The following is a 27,478-nucleotide window of genomic DNA, read 5'->3' as shown; positions in this document are numbered from 1 at the left end:
AAACAAAGGGATGTTCACGGTATCATCTTCTTCTGATGCCGTGGTAGATGAAGAGTTGTTTTTTAGACTTAAAGGAAGGAAGTGAAGGAACCTGACTGTCCTGCAGAGCTCTGACCTCATCCAGCTGTCCACATACTTTTGGCCATGTCGTGTGTTTTGTGTCCAAAGGCACCGAAAATGTCTTAATTTGGGAGAAACGTTGAGTTTAAAATGATGAACAGGACGTCTGGTTTCACATCACACGGATGGATGTATATGTTCGTGTTGAACTGACATCACGTGGAAACTAATTCTTACTTTATAGCTACTTAAGAGGGAAATGAAGGTAAATATTTAGAGAAGCTTCGTATTTAAACATGTTTTAGGACAAATCGTCCCTTAAATCTCCTTTTATTACCTTTGAAGTCTGACTCAGTTTCATCTGCAGTATCAGATAATAACAGGTGAAGTGTCGTGTTGTGTGTGAGGCTCTGAAGTCTCTCGTCAGCGCCGACCTCTGTTATAAACATCATGTCGTCAGAAGTCGTGAGCGGCGATGTGACATCAGAAATACCATCAGAACCACCATTTGGAGCGTCGTTGGTCCCAGTCAGCTGCCTGGAGCGTCAGACTGGCCTTCAGGCTGTGAAAACCTTCAGTACTGGAGTAAAAGTAAAGATATCGTGCTTAAAAATGACTTTGGTGACAGTGAAGTCGACCGTTTGAGGAAGACTGAAGTAAAAGTTGTTGTTATAAAATGAATGTAGTGGAGGACAAAGTACAATATTTGCTTTCAAATCGTCGTGAAGTGGAAGTGAAGGCACCTGAAAATATCTCTTAACTGAGTACAGTACTTAAGTAAATGTACTTAGTTACATTCAATCGCTGAAAAACCTTTTACAAAACCAGTGGAGTGTTTTTAAAATGCACTGCTCTCTCAGCTTAGATATTTTTATTCCGTCTTTATTTGAGTTTTATGAACATCTTATTGTGTGTGTGTTTTCTGTGTGTGTGTGTGTGTGTGCGTGTGTGTGTGTGTGTGCGTGCTCCATTGACATGCTAATATCCGTCTGACCTGGTTGAGCTCTTTGTGCTCTGGAGGAGGAAAAAAAAAGCTCCGTCAGCCAATCAGAGCTCGGACAGGGAGTCACGTGACCGCCGGCGTACCTGCTCATAAACACAACAGCTGGCTGAAACAACACGGCAGCGCATAATTAGCACGAAAAGAGAGAATTAGCTGCAAACATCTGCAGGATAACGGAGACGGTTCGTTACGCTGAACATCTGCGTGGTCATTCTGGATGTTTTTATTCAGATATTCAGACTGTTTGCATTCTTAAAAACCTGATTTTTAAGTAATCTATCAACATAAACGGAACAGAATAATACGTAACAAATTAGAGACATTCCAGGAAGCTGCAGGATGATTATTGTCCTCTCAGCGACTGTAGACGCGGCTCTCATCATCTCTACCTGGATTCAATGCTTCTAATCACAACCTGTAATTTAGACATCAAGCCTCTATTGTGATGTGATGATACAGAGGTTTGTACTCGTTGACGTCTGACTGGAAACAGGTTTTAATGAGCAGATGATGATGATGATGATGATGCCACTCCTGACAGCTGAAGCACGGTGAATGTTTTTACGGCTCTGTCACTCAGTTTCAGTCCACACTGACAGGAAGCACAAGACAGGAAGTGATTCATATTTTACACACAGGCTGTTTAAAGGAACAGTTCACCCAGAAATGTAAAGTCAGTCTTTAAAAAACAGCTCACTTGTTTGTTAAAAACCTTAAACATTGACAGAAAAAATACATAAAGTGGCTCCGTACATCTCTACCAGCAAAGTGAAGAGATGTTATTTATTGTTGTTATTTACACCCTTAATGTCCGGTTGAGACTATGCTTTTATTTTAGCAGCTACCGTGAAGATTTCGTCTTAAAAAAGGGTGTAAATAGCAACTTTTCTGGGCCTCTGCAGTCTTTGATTACATGGATTATGGATTTATTTGGTTGTTTTCTCGTTTTAAATCAAGTCTCCAGCTGCTTCAGTTGTTTAGCAGTGATTTCTGGGTGAACTTATCCTTTAAGACTCTTCTGATACTTCATCAGCAGTGGAGGAAGTTATAAGATGCTTTGCTTAAAGGCAAAACAACAAGTACACAAGTATTCTCAGAGCTTACTATGCAAAACAGTTCCTTATTGAATGCTCTTCAGGGTCCTGAAAGATGATAAATACTGTATTTATACAGTTGGAGTGAATCAACCTGACGGACGGCAGCTCTTCAGTCTCGTCTCCAGCCGGTCTGAGAGCGAGGACAGTAACTCTGAGCAGATGTGAACAGATCAGCATGTCGTCCTGTAACTACAGGAGTGTTTCTGCTCAGACGTCACATGCTGCTCAGATTATTTCTGGTGATAAAAAGCGCCTGAGGTTGTAGATCAGCCTGACATGAACACGAGCTGCTGGATTAAATCTGTTTGGGCTGCAGCTGACACACACTGAGTGAACCGCTCCAGGAGGATCATTCGTCTTCCTGCGCTGTAACACTTTCCTCTCTGTATTTATGCCGTCCGTCATGTCGGCTGCTGCGTGTTTGAAACCTGAAGGTTGTTGGCTGCAGGCTGTGTGTGACCAAAGTCTGCCTGAGCTCTGAGAAATGTTGGACTTTGACCTTTATTATGAAAGCTGTAAGAGTGAAAAATGTGAGCTGATATTAACGGTAAAGCCAGAGCGCAGCAGCAGAACAGCTGGAGGTTATTAGCTCGTTAGCTCGTAGCTAGCGCTCCCAGAGCAGCACACCTGTGAGCGATCGTTGAGCATAATTAGACAGAGAGAGAAGTCTGCACTTCATCAGTCCAACTAATGCAGGAACGATATCAACCACAGATGTACGGAGGAATAAAGCACATTAATATCCTTCATATCAGTTCACAGGTTCAGTTTGATAAAGTTCAGCTCAGCTCACGTCTGTGCAGAAAGTCGGTTTTAAAAGTTGATTTGTTCAACTCACTTTAGTTTCTTTCGTCCTGTTTCTTCTCTCAAACATCTGCTGAGTTTTACTGTTTCATCGTGTTCACTGTCAGGAGGAGTTTCCTGTGATGCTGCTTCTTAATAAAAGCTTTTAAATGACTTGATATTTATTGTGAAGAAGTTATAAGAAATGAAACGTGTTGTTAGCGGTGATGGCAGCGTGGTCATTTTCTGTTTCGCTCTCCTGTAAAGTTGATCCGAGGTCTCTTACACTCTTCTGGTTCTCGTTCTTGTGATCGATGTGGTTTTTTTCCCCCACGCTGTTGGAAATAATGCACATAATTACATCCGACCTGACAACTTGACAGCTGCGTGAGTGGAGGGGCTGTGAGAGTTTTGCGACCTATAAACAAAGTCAAAGGTCACAGAAGGTTTAAAGAATGAGACGTTAAACACACCTGTAGGTGAATCAAACATGATGCTGTTTCACCACAATCCTCCAGAACAGCTCTGAAACATGTTTCATCGTATCATTCTGTTCTTTATGTTTCTGTTTTATGCAGCTTTACGTTGGTTCAGGTTGAATTTTCTATCACTTTATGTATAAAAACCACCTGGTTAGGTTTTAGAGAACATCATGATTTGGATTAAAATACCTGTTTTGGTCGCCACGATCACGGATGGAGATGGTCCGACTTCCTGTGAAAAATATCAGGATTTGTTTGCCACAAAAACGGCTGAAAATGTGAGCAGCTCTCCTTAAAAAGCAACAAGTTCTGACACGACAACACGGAGGGAAATGTCTCCAGGTGACATTTGTGGTCGGCCGTTCAGGTGCTTTCAGGGCGCTCCAACATTAGAGACTTCAGAGTTAAACGCAAAACAACACCAATCTCACATCGTCTTTGATTTCTTATTGTTCATCTACTATGTTTAATTTTCTGACCCCTGAGGTTGATTTCTGAATAGATAAAGTATCTTTAAAATTAAATATGCAGCCTCCGTACTCGATGCTGCCCGAGTAGAACAAGAAGGAGAAAAGCAATAGGTAACATAATGTAGTCGTTAAAAGGAAGCTGACACTAACATTCCTCTCCATCAATCGTTTTCTCTCCCTCCAGGAACATTAAACCAAAACAACTGGGCCAAGAAGTTTCCGTCCTGCAGCAACGCCAAGCAGTCTCCCATCAACATCGAGGAGAACCTGGCTCAGGTGAAGCTGCAGTACCAGAAGCTGAGCTTCGACGGCTGGGAGAGCCTCACAACCGACAGCACCACCATCAAGAACGATGGCAAGACGGGTGAGAACCAAAACCTGCCGGTGTGAAGAGCTGAAGGTCCCGTGGTCTTCATCCACATCCTCCTGCTATAATGTTGTCACTTCCAGCTCAGACAGTTAGACGTTTATTCAGACCGCCAGAGTTTGTGATTGATGAGTTGAGAAGGTTTTAGTGAGTTTAATTTGGGCTCCATCGAGTTTTAACAAAATTTGTCTTTTACGCCAATTAAATGACTGTTGTTTTAAATGGAGTCTGGTGCGTTTGGAGACTGTGTTATTGTGGAGGTTTCTGGCTAAACAAGTTTGTACTCTACTGGTGAACAGCAGAGACACAAACACGACAACAACCAGATGATCGTGTCACTCTGAAGGCAGCAGGTCGCTAACATGTTAGCCACGACTGCTTTCTTTGCTTCGGCCTTTACATGATCTTTCATATTCATTTCAGCTTTTTATTAATAAAAACTTGTACATTGACCTCAGCAGGACTTATCCCTAGATATTATTAAAGTGAAATCAAAATGAAAAATTGCTGAAAAAGTGCGAGGTTACGGGCGTCCACAGATGTTTCTTAAGCAGTTTTTCAGTGGAAACAGACTTTCTCAGACTATCAACGACCAACCACAAAGGACAAAATGTGAGTTTATTAATTAATTTGGTCTATAAAGGCGACGTGGCAGCAGATAGAAATGGTGTCGATCCAGTCAGCCTCCAGTTTGGTGCCCGATGGGTTAAAATAGCTTAATGAAAGTTAACAGGGAATTAGACACTGATCATATCTGCAGACATTACATGTTTCTCTTTGTGCAGAAGGTTTTTCATTTTGACATCAACCTGTAAAGAGTTTAAACATGAAGCTGCCACTCAGATGAATCTTGCAGTCAGAAAAATGAAAGTTAAATAAAAAATGACCATGCAGTTTAGATTTCCTACATAATTTAAGGCGTCTGAACTGTTTCTGAAGCAGTATTTCTGTGAAGTCTTTACTGAAAACTGCCTCTCTCCTCAGTTCCTCTTCCCCCTTCGACCCTCTTTCCTTCCTGAAGCGTCGCCCTGCTGTTTTCCTAATGACGGTTTCTCCCAGACAGAAACAGACCGATAGGGTCTTTTCTCGTACGGTACAGTGGTGTCCTATTGTACAGGATACTGTTACCAGTTTCTCATTTGACAGGATCGAGAGCCTTTTATATATTTCCTCTCTCTAAGTGGCGTGAAACACAATAACCTACAGTGTGCATTCAAGGTGATTGTTAAGTGAAATTGTAGACAAGAGGGATCCCGCCTCGCCTTCTCGGAAAGCTCCAAACAGACGAGTCCAGCGCTTCTTAGCAACGGGACTCTCAGCGAAATAAGAAGCACTCTGTTGTCGTTGTTGTTCGTCGGCCAGCTGCACCAAAGGCTTTTATAAATGGAGATGTTTGGTGGACAATCTGAGCACGATTCAGGCCGACAGCACTTAAACCTGTTTTTATCAGCCCACAAATGGGCCCAGTGTAGGTTCAAGGCACAGGCTGCCATCCGTACACTCAGGAGAACACCCAGCCTCCAATGGAAAACTTCAGTGTGCAGCAACAAAAAAAGGAGTTGACGGATCGGTTTGTGCCTTAATACAGCTCAAACATACTGTTCAACAGGAATGAATCAAGGACGAGTTGAGTCAATATTTGTCCTCCCTGGAGGGGAAATGAGATTTTAGACGGGGTTTGAAACATAATAGAGGATAAGACACACACTGACGACAAAGACGACGTGAACCACACACAGATAAAAGAGGCGGACAGTCGGGTTGAGTGTTCAGCTGATCGATGCTTCTGCTGATTCTGTCGACACAATCACGTGAAAAATGATCCTTTTATTCTGTGTTCAAGACGAGCGGCCGAGATGTTCAGCAGAAGATGAAAGAGCTTCGTCACACCATCAAAGAGCGTTTCGATCCTCGAGGGGACCTTTTGTCGGGTCAAACAAAGACCGGCATGAAGAAGATCCCTTTGTTGACTCGCTGTGACAATGCAGGTGTCAGAGAGTTTCACATGCGCCCATCGTTTGATCCTCTGCACACTTATAATCCATCATTTCAGAGGTCAGGCTGTGTTGTGGTCGAGTCTTCAAAGCTTCAGAAACAGATTCAATCAAGAACGTCAGGCTTGTTACGTCTGACGTGAGCTTATGTCTCAGCCGTGTGTGTTTGTTGGTTTGTCAGCAGGATTACACAAAATATACTTGGAACAAAACTTGGATATAGGATGGGTCTTTTCGGCTTTAGTCGTTTTTCCAATTTTTTTTCTCCAAATTTGATGAGGATCCTAGATATGGTGAGCGATTAAAATGTAAGGTAATGCAGGGTTATCGAGTTTGATTTGGATTAAATGGAACTGTTGGGCCTTGGCGGAGGTATGCGCTCTACTGAGTGCCATTAAGCAAAAACAAACAAAGCACATTTGGTGTCGTGCATCTGTTTTCTAACGCCTGTGTCTTGTCTGTGCTCAGTGGCGGTCAATGTGGACGGAGAGTTTTATGTCAGCGGAGGAGGCCTCAGGTCAAAGTTCAAGGTCGGGCGCATCACCTTCCACTGGGGGCGCTGCAACGCCTCGTCGGAGGGATCCGAACACAGTCTGGATGGAGTCAAATACCCTCTGGAGGTGAGACATCTTCTGATACGTGACATGTGTTGAGCTCAGGAATCTCGTACATGTCTAATGTGAACAAACCAGGTCTGCAGCCGGTTGTTCCGATGTGTTCTGAAGAGTTTTACACAGATGAAAAACATTTTTCTTTGTCGGATTAACTGTAAAAACAAAACATTTATCTGAAGGTAGATGTTCCTCTCAACTATTAATGGATTAATGAACTTGATTATGATCGACCCACGCCTGATGTCTTGGGTTAGGGCTCATAATCTCCAGTTTTATGGAGCATCAAGTACCAAGCTACTGTTCTGTTGACAGTGTTTTCAGGACTGTGTGCTGTGGCTGCCATTTTGTCCTGCTAATAACTTTAATGGAGAACAATCGCAACAAAAAACAGCAACATTTCGTTCATTTTGCCGACCTGTGGTACTGAAACAACTCTTACAGACAAAGATGCAAAGAAAGAGACACCAGGTTGAAGGTTAGGGCTCGTCCACAGTAGTAACACACTTCTGTTTCCTCCCACAGATGCAGATCTACTGTTATGAGGCGCAACGCTTTGACTCTTTGGATGAAACCATCAAGGCCGGCGGCAGAATCACAGCGCTCGCCGTCCTGTTTGAGGTGAGCATGTCTGTGGAGACCAAAAGCAGAAAGTAGAAAGAAGACCGAGCCATGAAATTCCTCATGCATGTGGTCTTTTACGAGCCCTTTATAAATACTAATAAATATTCTACATCAAACATATTTTGGGAGCTTTTCCCCTCACAAGGGAACAGCAAAACAAAACAGATGCTCCTTTAGTTTACAGCAGTTAGCTTTGGGCTAATGACTCAGATATCCCACATTCTGAGCGCTATGTGTTGTAAGCTAACGGGGCTCTTGACGATAAACGTGATCTTATTCTTCTACATAACAGATTTTTCAGTTAGAGTTGATGCTCAATTCCCAAAGTGTCTGATTTGAAAAAGCTTTTCTGCAATCGAAAAAGTTTAAAACCACAGAATGACTTATGGGCGACTTTTTGCTGCAGACAAAAACTTTGCACTGAGGGAATGAATCAGAGTCCTGCAGTGTTATCACCAGTAGATCGTAGTGAAACCTCAGCGAGTGCACTGCTTGGATTGATTCATATGTTGGCGAAGGATCATTACTGAGCTCTTGTCTGCATTTTCAATTTCAATGCCAGGGTTCGTACTGAGCCTCGTGTACTTTGTCTTCTCCTGTGCTCCGCTTTGCACATTTGTTTTGCCTCCGGCTGGTTTGGCATGTTGGAGCCGACAGAGGCCGTGTTGGAACACAAATCTGAAAAACGTCTGATGTGAAGCTGCAGGCGCTGTGTGTGTTTCGGGGCTGCAGGTTGGGTGTGGAGCAGGTTGGCATAACTTACACACAAAAGCAAGTAAATTCTGTTTTTGTGTTCTGCCAACCTGCTGGGCCGATCACGTTGAGGGCAGTCTGGTGTCTGCAGTGTTTGAAGGCGAGTGATAATCTGTCTGAATCTGCCCAGAAAGTCTTTTCCATTCTTTTCTTAATGTACCGTCTCTCTAGCAGTTTGTAATGTAAACTATTTAAAAAGAGTTGCAGCTATTATTCCACTTGTGTTTAGGTGAACACTGACGTAACGCTGAGATGAATGTCCTGAGACTTTGCTTCACAATAATACATAATATGTCTCACTGACGGATTTCTGCGCTGATCTCCTGTCGGACTGGTTTAGCTGATGAACGCCCACTTTTATGTTTTGGATCTGACATCAAAGTTTGTTAATGTTCCCATGAAGTTTTACCTCCAGCCTGTTATTGTCAGTCAACACTCAGGAATCCCACTGAAACCACAGCACTTTCACTACAACCCAGGTTAATACATACAGCTGCAGATTCCTGTAAGCAGGGCGACTTACAGTATAGCTGCAGCTGCCAAGGTGCACATGTAAAGATTTAAAGGTAACACTTCATAAAAAGGTTAAGTGTTGTCATTGAGTATATTAAAAAAATAGATTGTAGGTGAGCAGAGGCCTAAACAGTTAGCTAAACATGTGGATGAACAGTTCAAATAGTTAGCTTAAGTAACAGAAACAGTTGAAGTTAGCTAAAAGTAATGAATGAATAGAATTTATACATAAACAGTTGACATTTTAACCTAAAGTGGTGGACAAAAGGTTAGAATAATTTGCGAAAATAAAGACTAATGAGCACAACGTTTGAATAGTTAGCTTTAAGTAGGCTAATGATAGCTAGAAGTAACAGGCCCCAGTATTTGTTTTCTTCTTAAAGGCAATGGATTGAGTTCTTTAAATTAAAGTAATAAATGCAGTAAATATTTTTTGACCAATAACTTAATTTTGTGCTCAAAGTTACAGAATTTAAGATGGTTCCGAAACAGAATAAGGACAATATGGCTATAAACCTAATGACGATGTTTGTTTACAATGACCACATGATGGTAAACTCCTCCTTAAGCATCAGTTTACAAGCCCAGAGCGGACAGGTGGAGTCAGGTGGAGCAGGCAGGTGGAGTCAGGTGGAGCAGGTAGGTAAAGTCAGGTGGAGTAGGTAGGTGGAGTCAGGTGGAGCAGGTAGGTGGAGTTAGCCGAAGCGGAGGGAAAGTTTAGCAGTGAAGTCATCCAGCGGCTTTTAATGTACAGTTCAGGCTAATATTCATGCTTTAGCGTGTCCATGCTAATATCTATGCTACCGCTAATCCATGCTAGTGATGTTGATGTTGCTAGAGTGGCAGTCAGGTGAAGATGGGACTCAAACTATCAACCACACCCCCATTTTCTGTTTGAGAAAGACTGCGTGGAAGAAACACAGACTGAAGGGAGGCGTTAATACATTTACTTTTGGCAAAAAAAGACAAAGTATTGGATGAATGTACCAAAGAGTTAGCTAGCTAAATGTAGGCTAATGGATAAACAATGAAGATAGTTAGCTAAAAGTAGGCTAATTGTTAGCTAAAAGTTATAGGCTAATTAGCTTAAAGGATGCAACATAAACAGTTGAGATTCTGTTATTAACATAATAATACACAAATGTAAAAAGCATGAAATATAATATGACTGGTTTTGAACTAATCATATTAAATTAGATTTATACATTTGTGCTTATTTCTTGGTGGACACTTGCAGCTCTTCTTTGTACATTTCCTTCATATTTAAAAAGAGTTAAAATGCAAACAGAAGTAAACATCTGTATGCACATTAACTTTTAACAGTGCTTATTTAAACCTTGCATTGGGCATGCCGTGGTAGTTGGTGTTGGACACAGCATTAGGATAGTTAGCAGAGTTGGATAACAAGAGGATGACGTAGAATTTGTTGTCAGAGTGAAAAGCAAAAGCACCTGTTTGGCATTATGTCAGATTTAAACCGAGTCATAATGCAGAGCCTGATAACATTAATGAGGGGAGAGGAGTTGAGTTGTTTGCTCTCTGAGAAGTCGGAGCTTGTGCAGCCAGTGTTCTCGTTCTTGTCCAGTTCTCCCACCAACTGTATGAAACTCTTCCCGGACTCATTTAGAATGGATCTGCTGTCTGCAAATGCTGAAAAATGGCCACAGTTTCTCACAGTAGATGCACAGCAGGTCACAGGTCGAGACCCCGGTTTATTTGATTCTGTCATATGTTTAAAAAACAATATTTGAAGATTTCTGACCTCCTGATGTTGAGCCTGTTAAACTGATAATCGATGTGAGTCAATAATGTTGGTTTTCTCTTCACAGACGAGCACTGAAGACAACATGAACTACGCCGCCATCATAGACGGCATCAACAGCGTGAGCAGATTTGGTACATCAGCTTGTTTTTCTTCCTTCTCTTCACTTGCCTCTTCATTTTCTGTTTTGCTTTTTTAAAACTGTCTCGTCTACCGTCTAGGAAAGAGCGCCGAGGTTTCACCCTTCGCCCTGCGAGGTCTCCTGCCGAACTCCACGGAGAAATACTTCATCTACAACGGCTCCCTGACCACGCCGCCCTGCAGCGAGACTGTGGAGTGGATCGTCTTCAAGAACACGGCGGCCATCTCCGACGAACAGGTGATGATGTGGTATCAGCATCTTAACGATTTGTTTATCTGCCTGGTAGTAAAAGTGAACAGTTATACAGAATGGTTATTTGCAAGGTCATAGTTGTTGGGTTGCTGTTCTGGATTACGCTCGATTAAAAGGTCTTTCGAGATTGTTTAATATTCTTGTTTGTAGTTTTTGCGAGGGGTCACTCGATGTTCCTCCTGAATTCTTTTCCTCCTCCTTGATTATTATGAAGGCTGAACTTGAAATAATGACTGAAAAGCGACGATATTCTGGCTGGATGTTGGTATAATTCAGTCAGTCAGTGTTTCAGTGGCATCCAGAGACAATCCACCGAATCTGGTCACTAATTAGGAGAAAATCACAAACTTTTGTGTGTGAAATTAGTGAGCAGAAGTGGAAAGTTCATGTAGGTTACTGATGCTGATTCCCACACTCATTATAAAAAAATGTCCATTACTTTGTGAATTGTTGTTGAATTTCAATGATATAATCCATAGAAGTGTAATAGTTTCTTAAGACATTAGCAGACGTGCTCTGTAATCCAGATGAAGTGATCCAACCCCATTTTAACACCTGAAATGTTGCGTAAGCTGTCCATGAAATCCAGTCAGGTATCAGAACCAAACCTGTGTAATAGAACCTCCCGTCATCATCGCCTCCTGCAGATTCAAACACACATGTACACCTAAGGAAAGCAAACCGTCACACTTAAATGCAGGTGTTAGTTGATCTAATAACATTTAAATCAGCTACTGAACATTCTGACCTGAACGAGGATGGAAGTTATCGCAGGACTGTTGAATTAACCTGAGCTGGTTTTTAGATGGTGTCTCTGGTGTGTAAGGCTGAAACCGATGGCTACATACAGGGCAGAAACCACGTCTGCGTGGCCCTTTAAGAGTCAGACGTCAACTTCGTGCCTTTTGTTCAAGATGAAAAGACGAGTGACACAATTACAGAAATGTCCGTAAACAACCTTTTAGAAAACGTGCTGCTGGAGCTGAAAGGAGGAATTATCATACCAGAGCTCAGGAAACACACAAGTGATGGGCGAGGCAGGCTGTCAACAGTGTGTGTGTGTGTGTGTGTGTGTGTGTGTGTGTGTGTGTGTGTGTACGACTGCCCTTAGGCTGCTAGTGATTGACAGCCATACAGAAGCAGTCAATACATCCAACAAATATTAGCTCACAAAAGATCTTTACGGTATTTAAGCTGGAGCACATGGACACACACACACACACACACACACACACACACACACACGTAAACGCACGCACATACTTGCACACACATGTAAAGACACAAAAGGTTTCTCATGTGACGCCTGTTTAGGCTCAATCGTCATCTTCCATTAGACTCATTCACTCTCAACACTCTGCTGTCTGAAGGCAGGAGGCCTCACACACACACACACACACAACACACACACACAGACACACACTCTCACACACACACACACACACACAGACACACACTTATACACACACAGACACACACACTCTCACACACACACATATGTTTGAACACACATGGCTCACCGTCATGTTTCTGTTTTTCTGTTGGTAAAAAAACAACAAGAGACATTTAATAAGAATGTGTTTGTCAGAACTTTGTTTTCCTTCTTTTCTCTCAACAACATTAAAACCACACATTGATGTATCAGACAATCTAGTATAACAACATACCAGAACTTTGTCAGTGGGACAGCTGAGCGATAAGAGAGGGACGAGTCGGACTTGAACCCTGAACCGTGTCCGTACTTTCACTTTCAAAACTTTAATTGAGCTCATAATACATCTGTGGTTGTACGTCAGTGTGTTACTGAATGCAGGACTTTTACTTGTATAAAGTATTTTTACATTGTGTAAAAATAGAGTCGTAACCACTGCAGCATGTTCGCAGGCGGCTGCAGCCTTCCAGGATTCTCCAGCTCCTCTGTGACGTGTCTCGGCTGGTTGACATTCCAGCTCCTGTCGAGCTGCCAGAGCTAATAGTTTAAAGTCACGACTTTAACAACCACAAATGGCCTTAATTGCCTCTCAGCGAGGCTGTGCTGCAGCGGCGAGTCTGTGTGAGTCAGGTAGTTGTGTAACCAAAGGGAAGTGACTCACCTGGACAGGTACGGAGGCAGCCAGCAGGGCCGATCCAGCATGATTCATGCTGCTTCACCTCCAGGCCGCTCAGAGAGCCGCTGCTGTGTTGTGGATGATTTCCTCTTTATCGGCGTCCTGAAGACATTCAGAGTTTATTTTATACGTTTGAGTTTTGAAAGTTTTCTTCCATGTGATACATTTTCAGAATTGCACGATTAAAACAATTTAAATAATCGCTCTTCAGCTTGTCATTGTGAAAGTTTATAGAAGAAGATCAGTCAATAAATACATCAATTAAATAAATGGATATTAGATGAGATTTTGATTCACAAAACATTTCTTATGGTGAAGACCCAATCAATCAAATCTATCAGTCAATCAAAAAATACTCACTCAGCTTCTCCACTGTGAGGATTTGCAGCTTTGCTCTGTTTTTTATCTCTGTAAACTGAATATTCCTTGAAAAAACAAGACATTTGAAGACTTAATTGTAGATGAATTCCTCACAGACTGTCTACTCGTTGGGTTGAAAGATCTGAACTGCTGATATGGTGAGGTGATTGTGTGGTCGTGTCTCCTGTGTTGCAGCTGGAGATGTTCTGCGAGGTGATGACGATGCAGCAGGCCGGATACGTGATGCTGATGGATTACCTGCAGAACAACTACAGGGAGCAGCAGGAGCAGTTCATGGGTCAGGTGTTCTCCTCCTACACCGGCACCGAGGAGGTCCTCACACCAGGTGCGAGTCCAGCACACCGGACTCTCCACCAAAATGTGTTGGTGGTTGAGTTGCAGCTCGGTTTAATATTCCTTATTATTACAACATCTCACCCGTCCGGTCCGAGACCTCAGTGTGACCCCTCGTATGAAGAATCCCACGTTAATGCTAATTACATAAGGTCAGAGACAAGTGGATCAAGTGATGGGAAAAAATGACAGAGAGATAAGAATAGAACTCCAGTGACCCAAATTTAATCTCAGTGACGACGACAGGAAGTCAGCTTGGATAACCATCGATTTATTCACGCCGCTCGGTGGTTTTATTCGATGACCAGTAATGAAGTCGCATTGATCAGTGGTTTTTGGAAGGGCTTGTTCTGACCTTAGTGGACAGAGGATCATGACTCAGTGTTGGATTAGGTCCAGTGAATACCATTCACTACAAATGTTTGTCATCAGATTTAATGTGGAATATCCCTGATTTCTATAAATAAAAACAAAACATGAGAACAGAAGTTAAAAAACCTCTGATCTAACTTATTCTGATGGGAAATACCAGCTTCAATTTAATTTGCCAGCAACAGGAAATGGTATTGATTACTGATTTAGTTACATACCAGTTAGAAACTTTTTTATGTGTCTCTTAGGTTTATTGTTCAGAGCTACATAAAAAACAAAAGAAGAAGAACTACAGTCATTTTGACAAGAGTGCAGCCGGGTGTTCGGCCCCTTTTTGGTGGCCACTGCTTCAAAATATAAAGCTGTAGGAACCCTGTGAGTGTTTGTGGAGGTGCTGCTCAAACAGGCCCAGAACAGCGCACATCAGGAGATACCTGGCGTTGTAACTTCCCTCCAAGAAACCTTAAAAACATAGGAAGGATCATTTTGTCACTGAATCTTGCTTTGGTGTCAGACTGTGGTGCCAGCTGTTTTAATGTAAATTGGAGATGTGTGGAGAAACAAACTTAAGACCAACATATCAACTTCTGATGAAGAAATGCCTCCAGAAAATGACAAACCCTTCTGAGAGCAGATGAACACCTGATTTTTCGCCTCTCCTCTGAGGTTCTCCTGGCTCACGCTGCCCTCTAGTGGTTGAATTTGGACAGACACAAAATCAGTTTGCACATGTGTTGTTGCAAATGTTCACCACAGATTGTTTTCCATCGCAGCAGCTCTGAGCATTTTCACTTGGATCTGTCAAAGAGGATGAAGGTCAGAGGTTAAAGCCAGTGAGAGGAGGAAGTGTGTCAGTGTTTGTGTAGATGGGGCCTCTTCCTGTTTATTGTCATCGATCCCCAACCTCTTTTAATCTGTGTTAATCCACAGAGTGTCTGTCATCTGCATTATCTCTGCTGCTCTAATCTCAACTCTGACCCAGAATCAGAGAGGACTCTGAAAAACACGGGAAGGAACAAATTCAAGAGGCCTTGATGAGATTTACATCTGTTATTTACCAACGGAGTTTCGCATCCGCAGGCTTCTCTACTGATGTTTTTGTGTAAATCACCTGTAAACAAAGTTCTTCTTCTCCTTCTGTCAGTGTGCAGTTCAGAGCCGGAGAACATCCAGGCGTCGCCGCACAACCTCACCAGCCTGCTGGTGACGTGGGAGCGTCCTCGGGCGGTGTACGACGCCAGCATCGAGAAATACTCCGTCACCTACGGACTGGCCAACGTAGAAAGTGCTGCCCCCGTTGTATACCTGACAGACGGAGACCAGGATGTGGTGAGAGAGAGTAAACAAGTTCACAATATCAGGAATGATTCACTCCAAAGCCACCAGCCAGCCAAACATGGAGGTCCTGATCCCGCAATAACTCAAACTGAAGGAATCCTTTTTTATATTTGTTGACAGTGATGTAAATTATATATATTATGTTTCATCGCTGTGGTGCTTCAGAGCTGATGTGATGCCTTCTCCCTCCACCAGGGGGCGATACTCGACGACCTGTTAGCCAACACCAGCTACACGGTCCAGGTGGTGGCGGTCTGCACCAACGGTCTGTACGGACGTGTGAGCGACCTGCTGACGGTCGTCATGCCCGTCGACGACCCCGGTAAGAGCGACCGTGCCCGAGACCGAGCGTAGAGTTCGGCAGATGAACTGTACAGATATTTTTCATTCAGCTGCAATTTTATGTCTCTTTTTTTAATTAAGACTCAGATAAAACTCAAACTATTCCTCCGCCGTCTCTTAGAGCTGAGCAGGAAAACTTTTAGAAATGATAAAGAGGAAGACTCTCTGCTATTGAAGCACATTGCCGACATGAAAAAATTACAAATGAGGGTGAAAGTTATGAACTTTATAAAAGTAAAAAAAATGTTGATGTGATATCGCAAAATTGTGACTTTAAGTCGAAATGACCAATAAAGATTTTAGCTTTTTAGTTTTGTCTTAAATTGTCATAATTTTGATTAAATATCTTTTATATTATATTTTAGAAGTTTTACTTGGTCGCACTTAATTTATTTACATACGATTTAGGTTTAAAGTCTCAAAATTGTGCTTTTAAAAGGCAAACAGCCGCATAGTCTCAGAGTTTTTTATACACTACACTCTTAACTTTTATTTATTTTCTTATTGTAGAGCAGCTGCCATATTAAAGAGTAATGACAGATAACCAAAGCTTTTAACTTAACACCTTAACTGACAATCTAGATGTCGTCAGTGGAAAAACGAAGTTGAATGTAGAGAGAAAAGTCTGAAAGTGGATGTCAGCTTCATCGCTGTGCGTCCGTTAGAGCGGTCTGGTTTAGCCTAGCTTAGCACAAAGAATGGAAGCGATGGGAAACTGCTAGCCTAGTCGGAAAAAAAAGGTTTTTATGGTAGTATTTTTTAATCACCAGCCACCTTTCTGTTCGTGTAGAAGCACCTTCATCCTCCCTCTCATCCTCCCTCTGAGCTCTGAATGAGACAGCAGACATTTCTTTTTGTTTTTCCTCCTCTGTATCTCACTCTTCATCCTCCCTGTTTTCCACTCTGGGGTTTATATTTTGTGTTTTGTGAGGATTTAATCACACACACACACACAATCTTTTTTCTGTTGTAAACTGTTTCAGAAGTCTGTCTTTGTACCTTTCTTCAAACTTGCTCTCTCTATATATTTCTAAGATGACAGAACATGCTTGGTGTGGGTCATTGTTGTGTCCCTCCGTGTCACGTGGGAAGACACAGTCGCCATCTTTGTTTTGTTTTCATTGTGTGGCGTCTGTCCTTCTGCCTGTCACAGTAAGAGAAATGTTTGCATGTGTGCAGAAGCATTTTGTGTAACATGGATTGGAATGATAATCATAGTAACTTTGTATTTCAACTGAACTTTATATTAAATAAACTAATATGTCTTGTTACAAAGAAAAACATCCCCTGCATCCTGTTTCAGTGTCAGCTTGCATGAATGGGTGATGGTTTACTTTTATGTTTCTCAGCTGAGCACACGAATTGTGCAAGTGTTGTTCCGTTTAATAATAACAATGAAATGTTATATATTCTTTTTGCCGCGATCAAATCAATTTATCAGATCATCCTATTCTGTTTATCGGACATGAAGAAAAACGTGCAAATCTTTGCAGTTTTGAAGCCGCAAATGTTTTTTAATCACCTAAATTATTATTTAAGCTCAGAATTAAATGTTTTTCCTGTTATTTATGATTCCATTCAGGATCGTCATGAAATATCACCTCTGTTGTTAATTAAAGTTAGTTTTTAGCCACTTCCTTTTGCGTCAAACCTTGAGTCATCTCCCCCAAACCCAGTTCATTAAACTTGTAAAACCTCACCTCATGCTTCACAAACCAGTTTGATCTGGTCTCCATGATGTGTGACTCAGACAGGTAAGAGCCACACCACCACCTGCCCACCCTGACATGCCCGCTGTGTGCTGTGCGTCTGAGCTCGGTCAACATTTGTGGCATTTGCAATTTGCAGAGTGAGTTTGTTTTCTCCCTCTCAGCTGACAGACGGGTGGAGGTCGAACACCAAAACGTTCAGACAATCAGAGGAAAGCAGCTGAGAGTTGTCGGTACAAATTCATTTTCTTGGCTCGTCTGTTTGTTTGTTTTTTACAAGACGGATGAAACAGAAAAATGATTAATTGCAAATGCTTTTTGTTCAGCGGTTTTCTGTGTTTGCTTGCGTCTTTGGGGGAATCCATGCATGAACGTCCAAATGTGTCTGATGTGTTGCATGCAAGTGTTTGTTACCATCATAAAGCCAACATACCGCCTGAGGTGGTGTGTTCAACCTTTTCCTCTCTTCCATTTTTCATTTCACACACATTCAGATTTCATTATCAAGTTTTAAAGGTTTAATATAACAAAACTGATCAAACTGTTTTCTAAAAACATCCAGAAACAAAGCGTTGGTTTGCCTTTTCCTCTCTGTGATGTTCTCATGAAACTGTTTTCAAGTTGTTTTATCCTTTGTCATGTTTCTGCTCTTTGGCATTAGTTTTTGCAGCAACATAAATATAACTCAGAGAAAATGTGAAGATCGAAGTAATCAGGAGTTAAATAAATATTCAATTTTATGAGGGTTAGCTCAGTTCTTGGTTTGTGTAACTAATGATGCAACCTGTGCCTTTTTTCTTTCTCCAGAAAATGCACTGGATCCAGATTCAGATGAATTTAACATTGAGGTAAGGAAACCTTCCACGATTCTTCAAACACGTCATGCCATCGTTTAATTGTTTACTCCTGTAGCCTTTTCTCACTCACAATGCTTAAAGGTCCCATATTATGCAAAATACACCTTAGAGCGGTTTTCTATCAATAATATGCATCCCCGGCCTGTCTACAATCCCCCCTGGTATGAAAAAAGTTCATCCTCTCCCTTTTTTGCTTTCTCCGCCTTTAGAAAATGTGTGCTTATACAGGCCAGTTGAAGATAGTCTGTCGGTGACGTCACTGACAGATTAGACGCGTCCCCCTAGGTTGGTGGCACCGCCCCAGGTGAAGGTTTGCCACACCCGAAGGAATTATCTAAACGGCGCCATTTTTTTCCGCTCGGTTAGAAAATGGCGAATGTACGACCGGGAAGAAGCGGTTGCTCTGTTGTTGGCTGCAACGAGCACCAGAGTCTTTTTAAACCTCCCTCATCGGGGGTCTTGAGGACTCAATGGATGGATTTTATTTTTAATGGGAATGTACCCACATCAGTTCCCAAAGTGCTGTATGTGTGTGCTCACCAGACAGCAGTGTTTCACAACGTTGTCGCTCAGAGCTAGACACGCAATTGCTCTGTTGTTGGTGTATAAATCAACAGAAGTGCCTATATTCTGTCCCAGCTACAGAACAACAGAAGAGACAGTGGTCGTGTTTCATTTTTAATGACAACGTGCCTGCTGCGGTTCGTGTTAGCTTGTATGTGTGTGCTAACCACCTCACGTCGGACTGCTTCAGTAATGAGAGTCAATACAAAGCTGGCTTTGCGTCGACACTGACCCTTCTAAAAGGATCAGTCCCAACCATACTGGACCCAGCAACTGCACCCGAGCCAGCGATAAGTGTCGCCGCGGTTTGATAGCATTTACAGTTACCGACAAGTATGGTGAAGTCAGCTTGAAACTGGCTAACTAGTTAGCTCCGCTTCGGTCCGCTATGCAATGGCGAGTGAGCTTTGTTGTCACAGTAGAAAGTCTGGAAACATGTGCAGACTGGAGACAGAGACGATGCGAACAGTGTATAACAGTTTGGAGACTGTGTCGGAGACAAACACAGCTTTCGCTAGCTGTTAGCCATTAGCTACATGGCAGTAGCTGTAACAACACATACAAACAAACTAATATTATTCAGCCAAACTAACCATTCTGAAACGTCCTGCTGCAGCCGCAGAGTCTGTATTTCTTCCAGAGCCTCTACTTCTGGGTCCGATTCTGGGTCAAGCTGGTTCGGTTGAACGAAAAAATCTCTGCGAGCCATAGTGTTACATCCACCGCAAACATTACACATGCTACCATTAGCATAAGGGGCTTCCCCTCCCTGAGAGTGACGTAGCAGGCAAGGCTCCCCAAGTAGGCGTTGACAGACGCAGCTCATTAGCATTTAAAGGTGCAGGCACAGAAACAGAGTGCTGTGAACAGAGCTCAGCAGAGCGACTTTTAGACAGCTGGAGTTCAGGACCATGGATGTGTTTGGGGCAATACATATCGAATACAGAGTTGTTGGACCTCTGACAGATGTGTGAAATTGATGAAAAACAGTATAATATGGGACCTTTAAAACCCAGTTAGTGGCCCGATGCTTATGATAAAGTTTGACACTGTAGGTAAACCGCTAGCATCAGATATTGAAGCATTGCTTTAGTTCAGAAAGAGCAAGAAAAGTCTCAGTCAGAAGGAGGCTGTACCGGGCGGGTGGGTCGTTCACAGAAGTGGGAAGTAACAAAGTACAAACACTTCACTACTGTACTTTCTGCTCCTCACATTTGCAAAACAGGCTCATTACTTTAGTTGCATTTGAGGGGAATTATGCCGCATTCAACCTATCAGTGTTATTGATTTCTGTCTATCATCCTTTCTCTCACCAACAGGACAACTATGACCCCAATCTGTCTTGGAATGAACCAGTCCCAACAGAGGATTATGACCAGGCTTGGATTCCTACAACCTCACCAAGGACCACGACTTCTGGATTACCTCTTTTACCTTTACCTGGCATCAGAAGCACAACAACGGAATCTGTGCAGAGGAAAACTACCACAAATCCAGTTCTCTTGGCCAGATCCACCCACTCTGGTCAAGCTCATGGCCGTTCTGAAGAGACAGCACACCATAGTACCTCCACGCGTCCACCGGAGGTCGCCCTGTCACCAGAAACCAGAGGAAGTGCTGACTTTAGTGGCAATGTTCCTGTTTATTTCACAACAACGACAAGCAAGGGAGCCTTCACTTCCACCACCACCACCACTCCTTCACAGTCCACTCCAAAGACAGATGGTGTACTCCAAGGCATCAGTCCGAAGGACTCCTCTGAAACAACAAAAGGTGGTGTCAGTACAACCACTGCTACATTCACCAGTGCAAAGACAAAAGGTGGTAAAAGCATTTCTTCATTCAGCTCCACCACAACCACATCCAGGTCTCGTACCAGCGACATGAGTAGCACAACGACATCTTCATCCCTCATCCGGGCCAAGATAGACCGAGGCCTGGCACGCCCCGTGAATGAAGACACCACTACTGATGTAGGTGTGTCCGCTGAAGGTCTTCCAGGGATCCAGGCCGAAGGTTCGACCTCCACAACTTCATCATCAAGTGCAGCTGCTCCACGTAGGCCCACAAGTCCCAGCATGCCCAATTTTTCATCTACCACGGCCTCTGTTCGGTTGAGTGGTGTTTTCTTGCAGACCACACAGCCGCTGTCCAACGGTGAGCGCCCCTTTGTCCTCCCCTCCTCTTCCTCCTCCTCCTCTTCCTTCGCCTCCTCCCCTCTGTGTGACACTGCGGACCCCGGCGCCGCCCCCTCCACCTGCCTGCATGACCCTCCCTCCTCGTCTTGGCCTGTGTTGTCTGCCTCCGCGTCGGACTCCCAGCATGCCGCTACTGCGCCTAGCAAAGACCCAGCTTCTCCTTCAGCCCTCACGCTCCCTGCCTCCACCCTGCCTCACCTCCCTCACCCCTCACTCCCTCTGTCTGGTTGGGAGACTAACCCTGTCTCCCCCGGTGTCGGGTTCAATGATAACGATAGCGATGGTGATTTGTTGTCTGGGTCTTTATCTTCATCAGTCTCCTCAGGTGACCCCTCACTATTTAGCGATACCTCTCCTCTCCAAACGGTGCCGGATCCGTCTGGCACCACTGTCGCCGCTGAGCCGTCCGAATCCGCCCGGGATCCGTCACTCTCAACAGTCTCTCTGTCTCTCAGTCCCACCCTCGAGCCTTCAGTCATCCTCTCTAGTGACTTCACCTTTTCCAGCACAACTCCGGGCTTATCCCGGTCATACTCAGGTGGGTTTGAGGACTCAAGGTATGCCACAGGGAGCAAATTAGAATCGTTTCTCCCCGAGGTCAGCGGTGACGGGTTTCCGTTAGCTAGTGACGTGGACCCCTTGTGCGGCTGTTCTCTGGAGCCGTCTGCGTCCTCGTCCTGGTTGCATGCCTCTCCTCATGTCCCCCTGCCGTCCTCAGCCTGGGACTCTGCTAGCTTAGAGCTGTACTCTAGCGTTGGCTTCCCTTCAGTCTCTGGTGTTGGTACTGACAGCCTTCTGCGCTCTCTGTCTGTAGCGGGTTCTGATGGTCTGTCTTTAGACCATAACGCTATTTCTCCCTCATCATCCTCTTCACACTCCCACCTTCTCCAAGTCACCTATAGTGACCTGCCCATTTCTGTTGCAGCCACAGCGTCTGGCGTCAGGGATACCTGGTTCTCGGCATCAGACGGGAACTCCGCCCTACATACCTCTCCCCTCCCTTCCTCACCCTCAGCCTCCCCCTTCACCCCCACCCCAGAGAGACAGGCATTAGACACTAGCAGCAGTGCCTCTGGCTCGGCCCTGTTCCCCGACTCCCAGGAAGGCGTAGATCAGGAGTGGGACAGGGTTCAAGCCTCAGCTTCTGGAGAGAACACTATCCCTTATTCAACCAAAATCACTAACACCAGCCCTCCGTCTACGACCTCCGAGTCCGGCCAAACCCCTGATGATGTGGATGAACACCCCTCAGCATTTTATTTTGAAAGCGAGAGTGGTAGTGCCGTCACCCCGGAGGTAGGAGACACAGTGACGCCAACCTTTCCTGCGGTAACTTCGGCTTCACCCTTGTCGCTGGGCGGGGAGGAGGAGAGCGGCTCAGGGCAAGGTGAAGGCCTGTACGACAACGAGACGTCCTCTGACTTCAGTATCCCCGAGCGCACTGAAAGAGAGTCGGAGGAAGAGGAACCAGTCGCAGGTAAAAAAGCCGTCCGAGGGGCAAAAAAATCTGCATTACACCTGCAAAATGCCAAGGGATCGGGAAGAGTTCTGGACATCATAACGATGACTAATCCACCATCTCTCAACAACAAAACTACATTTCATTCTTTTCTTTTTTTTCATTTTTATACGGGAATCTCATGCATGCAAGGTACAGCGTCACCCTACAGGATCCAGTAACGTCGTTAAAACGTGCCATCACTTCATCATCATTTTAAAATCCCATTTTTAATATCGGTCACCCATCCATGTTCAAAACCACTGGTTCTCTTCAGGGTTGCTGTGAAGGGCTGGAACCAAACCCAGCATGCGTTCTGAGAGTCCGGGAGGAACAACCTGGACCGGTTTCCAGTCTGTCTTAACTGAATTAATACATTATAATAATGAATACATTTATAATGACTCTCCAGTGGTATTAACACATATTAGTCACTACCAAACAATACGTAATGGAGGCAGGATATCTACGAGTTTAATAACCTTTGTTGTCTAGAATGATCAGTGAACTGAAGCAGAAAACTGATAACGACCGAAGCAAAATGGTTTAATTTCCTAGCTATAGTAAAGTCAAGTTAAGTCTTTTTAATTTGGCTAGCCCAAAATCACAACCACAGTCCAGCCTCAGTGGGATTTACAGTCGTCATCCTCTGACCTTTGACCCCAGATTCAAGTGAGGATAAACTTCCGTGTAGCAGAACAACAGAATTACAGTTTAAAGACCATAAACAAACAAGCCAACACAAGAATAGTGGATAAGAAAACAGTCCGTGCTCGTTACATGTTGAAAAATGAGTAGGAAGAAGGAGTGTGAACATATCTAATCCCACGTCTCTCCATTAATCTGTGGCTGATAATTCAGCATAGACTTCCTTATTTACTGAAGGCCTCATCTCCGCTGTTGTGGCCTGGAAGAGGACAGACCACACAAGAGAAATTCAGATTTTGAGCATTGATGCTGACAGCGATCCGTAGTGCCTGAAAGCCTTTTAAGTCACTGTAAGTTTGTTGACGATCGTACATAAATTCATCTTCATTTTGATGTCAGACGTAGACGTAGATCTGCTGTTCCCGGATGTTTCCTGTAACGGCCACCAGAGCGCAGCAAAGCTCTCCAAAGCTTCAACTGGTTCAAACACCATCACACCCTGTAGCTGTCTGTCTGTGACCACACTGCACTGTATACAGGCTCAAAACATACTGCAGTCCCCAATCCTCAATAAATACAACAATTTATGTAGCATATGCATATAATTATGGGTTTAAATTGTTGCTCATTAACAACAAGTCAACCATGTTTAGGATAAATCATCCCATCCGTTTGTAGACCTACAATTCTATAAAGATCAACTTCCAGACACTCAGATTTTGCTGCAGACAGATAATAAAACCCTCGACAAAAAACGGTCTTGAGGTTTTGTGAAGCAACTTGAATTGTAATATTAAGTTTCGAAAGCTCTTTGAGTTTTTGTATTGAAGGACATTTAATTTACATTCAAGAAATACTTTGATACTCTTAAAGTTTGGATTTTCCAGTGACAGGGCTCGTGAATGCTGAACACTTTGTCGTTGGAGCACAACGAGCAGAGTATTTCTCAAAATGTTTGCAGCATTACAACATGAGAACACGACAGGGACTGACCTTAAGGAAATGGAAAATAAAGGGAGCGACTGCAGAAATCTAACTGCAGCTAGTTTGAAGTTTATCTGAATGAGTGATGGAGGGATAAAGGTAGGCATGTGTTATATATATTTTCGGATTTGTGGTTTTGGGTCATATGAATTAAACTGACAAGATTTATTTCAGAAAGAAACAGAAGCTGAAATCAGTCCATAAGCTGATGGTGTTATTTTGGCTGAAAACACTGACGTGGTTCTCTAAAATACGATCGTATCTTTCCTAACAGAAATCCATCTTCATCTGTAAGTTAATAACTTAATCATTTGATTTAAAATCTTTTCAGTGGGAACTATAAGTAGAATTTTTCTGATCATCAGTTCTTCTTTGAGTCACTTTGTGTCCTCAGTCTTAACATCGACATGGATAACCTCTTCCATCTTCTGTCCCGGCCTTTTTTTATTTCTTTTCCTCGCCCATTATCATCACCAGCGTGTGCAGAGTTTTTGAGAGGCAGACAAAGATCTGTTGGTTGGATGTTTGAATGAATGGGTTTTCCTCTGAGGGTGCACAGGGTAGAAAGCGCACAACAGGCTCTCTATGAACTAGTCAGCAGGGCAGATCCAGCCATTCACGGCTGAACTGAGTCAGATTGTGCCGAAAAGGTAAGTTATGACAAACAGCCTCCCAGTCAAGGTTTATCTATTGATAGGTGGCTTTTGTGTGCTGACATTTAATGTTTTGTACTTTTTATTGTCATGATCATTCCGTAGCAACTTTTAGATCCTCTGTATACTTCATTAATATACTTTTCTGAGTTGGTCGTATTCATGGCTCAGTCCATTTTACATGTTTGCAGCGAGCTGCGAAGGTCCTAAAGGCTCATCAGGAGTCACAACCTCAACATTTGCGTGTACAGACACACAAAGATGACAATACAGACAATACAGTGTAGAGAGAGGCAGAAAACCCGGTGAGCTTATTTGAAGTGGTTCAGTAATCAAAGTGCTGTGTGAAAGCCTATTGTTGGAGGCTAACAGGACAAACTCTGAGTGTTGGCCGTCTTTTGTTGTGGTGGGTTTTTGGTTAGGTGGTTCAGTTTCACCTCTCTCGCTCTCGACCCGCCATCTTTGCCAGCAGTTGGAGGGGTTGCCTCATTTTAGTTTTTCACCTTTATCCCAAATAGTAAGTTTGTCCTTCAACCGCAGAAATCAGACCACAATGAGTCGGGCATTTGGCTCGCCAGACTTAGTAACCTAATCAACTTCAACTGATCCAGTTGTAGTTTTCACTGAATAGTTCCTCACTTTTTCTTTAAATTCAGGCACATTTTCTCTGATCTATAACATTATTACATTATTACAGTATTTACTGGCCCTTCAGATGAGCTTTTGCAAATTAAATCCAAATCTGTCCTGGTTTTACGACAGTTCTTGGCCTCACATGAGATTTTAAAATCATCAAATTCCTTTTGAGACACTTCTAGAATCTTCTTAAGATCATTGACAGGTTTGACAGATCATCAATCTTCAAGTTTCAAGAATCAACTATGATCCATGTGCAAGATTTGGAGCTTTTGCTCAGTTGTGTTGTTTTTAAGCTTTGGCTGCATCCAAAAATCAAGATTTCTTGCAAACTTGCGACCTCAAAGAAGGAACGCTTGGTGCGCAGACTTCATTGATTTAACTACCCACAATTAATTACATTATGGACGTGACGTTGAAGTTTTCAAAAGTTTACTGAAAAACCAGAATGTTATTGTTGTAGTGCTTTGGGCTGCTTATCAAGTAAATTAATTAGATTTGGATCCTTTGTTCTGTTCGTGTTCTGGGTCATGTTCGATCCGATTGCGACCCCGGTGTGATTAAACCAACCTAAACTAAGAACTGAAATGTTGCCTGGCCTTCAGCTAAAGAAATCTTCATCCATACGAGTGTTTATCAGATGATAAAGGAAGGATTCAGCGGCTCAGCAAGGTCGGGTTCAGCCGTCAGGTTTTCTTTTCCCATAATTCAAAGTCAAAGCTTTGCGGCTTGATTGACTCCGGTTTGATGAATGTGATGCTGTTTGATCTGTGGTGGACTTTTGATTATGAGCCTGTGTGTGTTTCTGTGTTTCTTTCAAGTGGTTTAGCCGGTGGTTAGAATGTATCTGATGTAGCGTTTGTGCCGTAGGTGGATGAATAGGAATCGCGGTACGTCCTGTTTGGCCTGTGAATAGTTCCACATTTCTTTCTGAAGGAGTTATTACACATCTGAGAATGCTGGAGTTTTAGTTCTTCAGATAGTTCAAGGAGGTGAAGCTGCTCTGGAGGCAGGAACGAGCTCATTGGTTGAATAAAACCTGAGTCACTTCAGGTCGTCGTGTAGCGTTGCATATGTTTCAGTGTGAGGTTGTCACATGTCGAGCTGATTGAACATGTTATCTACACTTGTGAGGCGGGAAAAGTGAGTGTTAGCAACGTGGCCTGATACTATGGATGTTTATTTACGTTTTTAAGCTCTCGTACTTTGCTCTTTTAATACTAATATTAATCTGTAAGGTCGTATAGAAAACTCACTAGAATGCAACAGGTGACTTCTTTCTCTGCAGCATCTTTAATGTTGTCCTCTTCTGTTCTCTCTCCTCAGACGCCAGCAACAGCAGCCACGAGTCGAGAGTCGGCTCGATTAGAGAAAGAGAGAGGAAGGCCGTGGTTCCCCTGGCGGTCATCTCCACCCTCACCGTGTTCGGCCTGATCGTCCTCATCAGCATCCTCGTCTACTGGAGGTCAGTGCTGCTGGTGTATCTGAAGCTGCATTTATTTGATTTGTTTTGGACGTGAGAGGGCAGAAGAGGTTCACGACAGGCGGACAGAAACTCAGCCCTGACATATTCCCCTCTTATAAAACTCATTGAGATCTTTGAGCTGAGAGAATCAAATCCAGCTGAAACACACATACATGGGCATTAAATCACACATGAGGAGGAGGAAGAATCAAAGAAAGGTACTTCAAAGATGTAAAAATGTGGGTGCCTTGAAAACATTTTGATCAACTTGTGTTTTTTTGTTGAAACATTAATTCGATTGTGACCATGAAGATCAGCAGTGCTGGTTGAATTCCAGCTAGCGACTTAAAAGAAAAGTGAACCCCAAAAGACACAAATTCAGTCATTCTCTCTTCTCTCCTCCATCCTGATGAAAGTCGGACTATAAAGTTTGTGGTCCACAAAACATTTCTGGAGCTTCACAGTAAAAACAGTGTTGC

General features: G+C 43.2%; 1 protein-coding gene across 5 annotated transcripts in view; it reads left to right on the top strand.

Moving 5' to 3' along the window:
• ptprz1a (protein tyrosine phosphatase receptor type Z1a) overlaps positions 1-27,478 on the top strand; it is a 74,494-nt gene that overhangs the window by 27,412 nt on the left and 19,604 nt on the right. For 2 of the 5 annotated variants that reach the window (XM_030425809.1, XM_030425808.1), the window contains exons 3-13: positions 4,080-4,259; positions 6,725-6,876; positions 7,393-7,488; positions 10,587-10,653; positions 10,741-10,898; positions 13,577-13,727; positions 15,252-15,436; positions 15,641-15,767; positions 18,304-18,344; positions 20,237-22,592; positions 26,861-26,999. In XM_030425809.1, coding sequence (XP_030281669.1) covers positions 4,080-4,259; positions 6,725-6,876; positions 7,393-7,488; positions 10,587-10,653; positions 10,741-10,898; positions 13,577-13,727; positions 15,252-15,436; positions 15,641-15,767; positions 18,304-18,344; positions 20,237-22,592; positions 26,861-26,999 — 3,652 coding nt within the window. The remainder of the gene's footprint in view (positions 1-4,079; positions 4,260-6,724; positions 6,877-7,392; positions 7,489-10,586; positions 10,654-10,740; positions 10,899-13,576; positions 13,728-15,251; positions 15,437-15,640; positions 15,768-18,303; positions 18,345-20,236; positions 22,593-26,860; positions 27,000-27,478) is intronic. The other 3 variants (XM_030425812.1, XM_030425811.1, XM_030425810.1) reach the window with 2 other exon arrangements.

The sequence above is a fragment of the Sparus aurata genome, chromosome 8, assembly GCF_900880675.1.
Source record: "Sparus aurata chromosome 8, fSpaAur1.1, whole genome shotgun sequence".
NCBI classification, from domain to species: domain Eukaryota; kingdom Metazoa; phylum Chordata; class Actinopteri; order Spariformes; family Sparidae; genus Sparus; species Sparus aurata.
The sequence above is the reverse complement of the archived record's forward strand: the minus strand, read 5'-3'. Positions and strand labels throughout refer to the sequence as shown.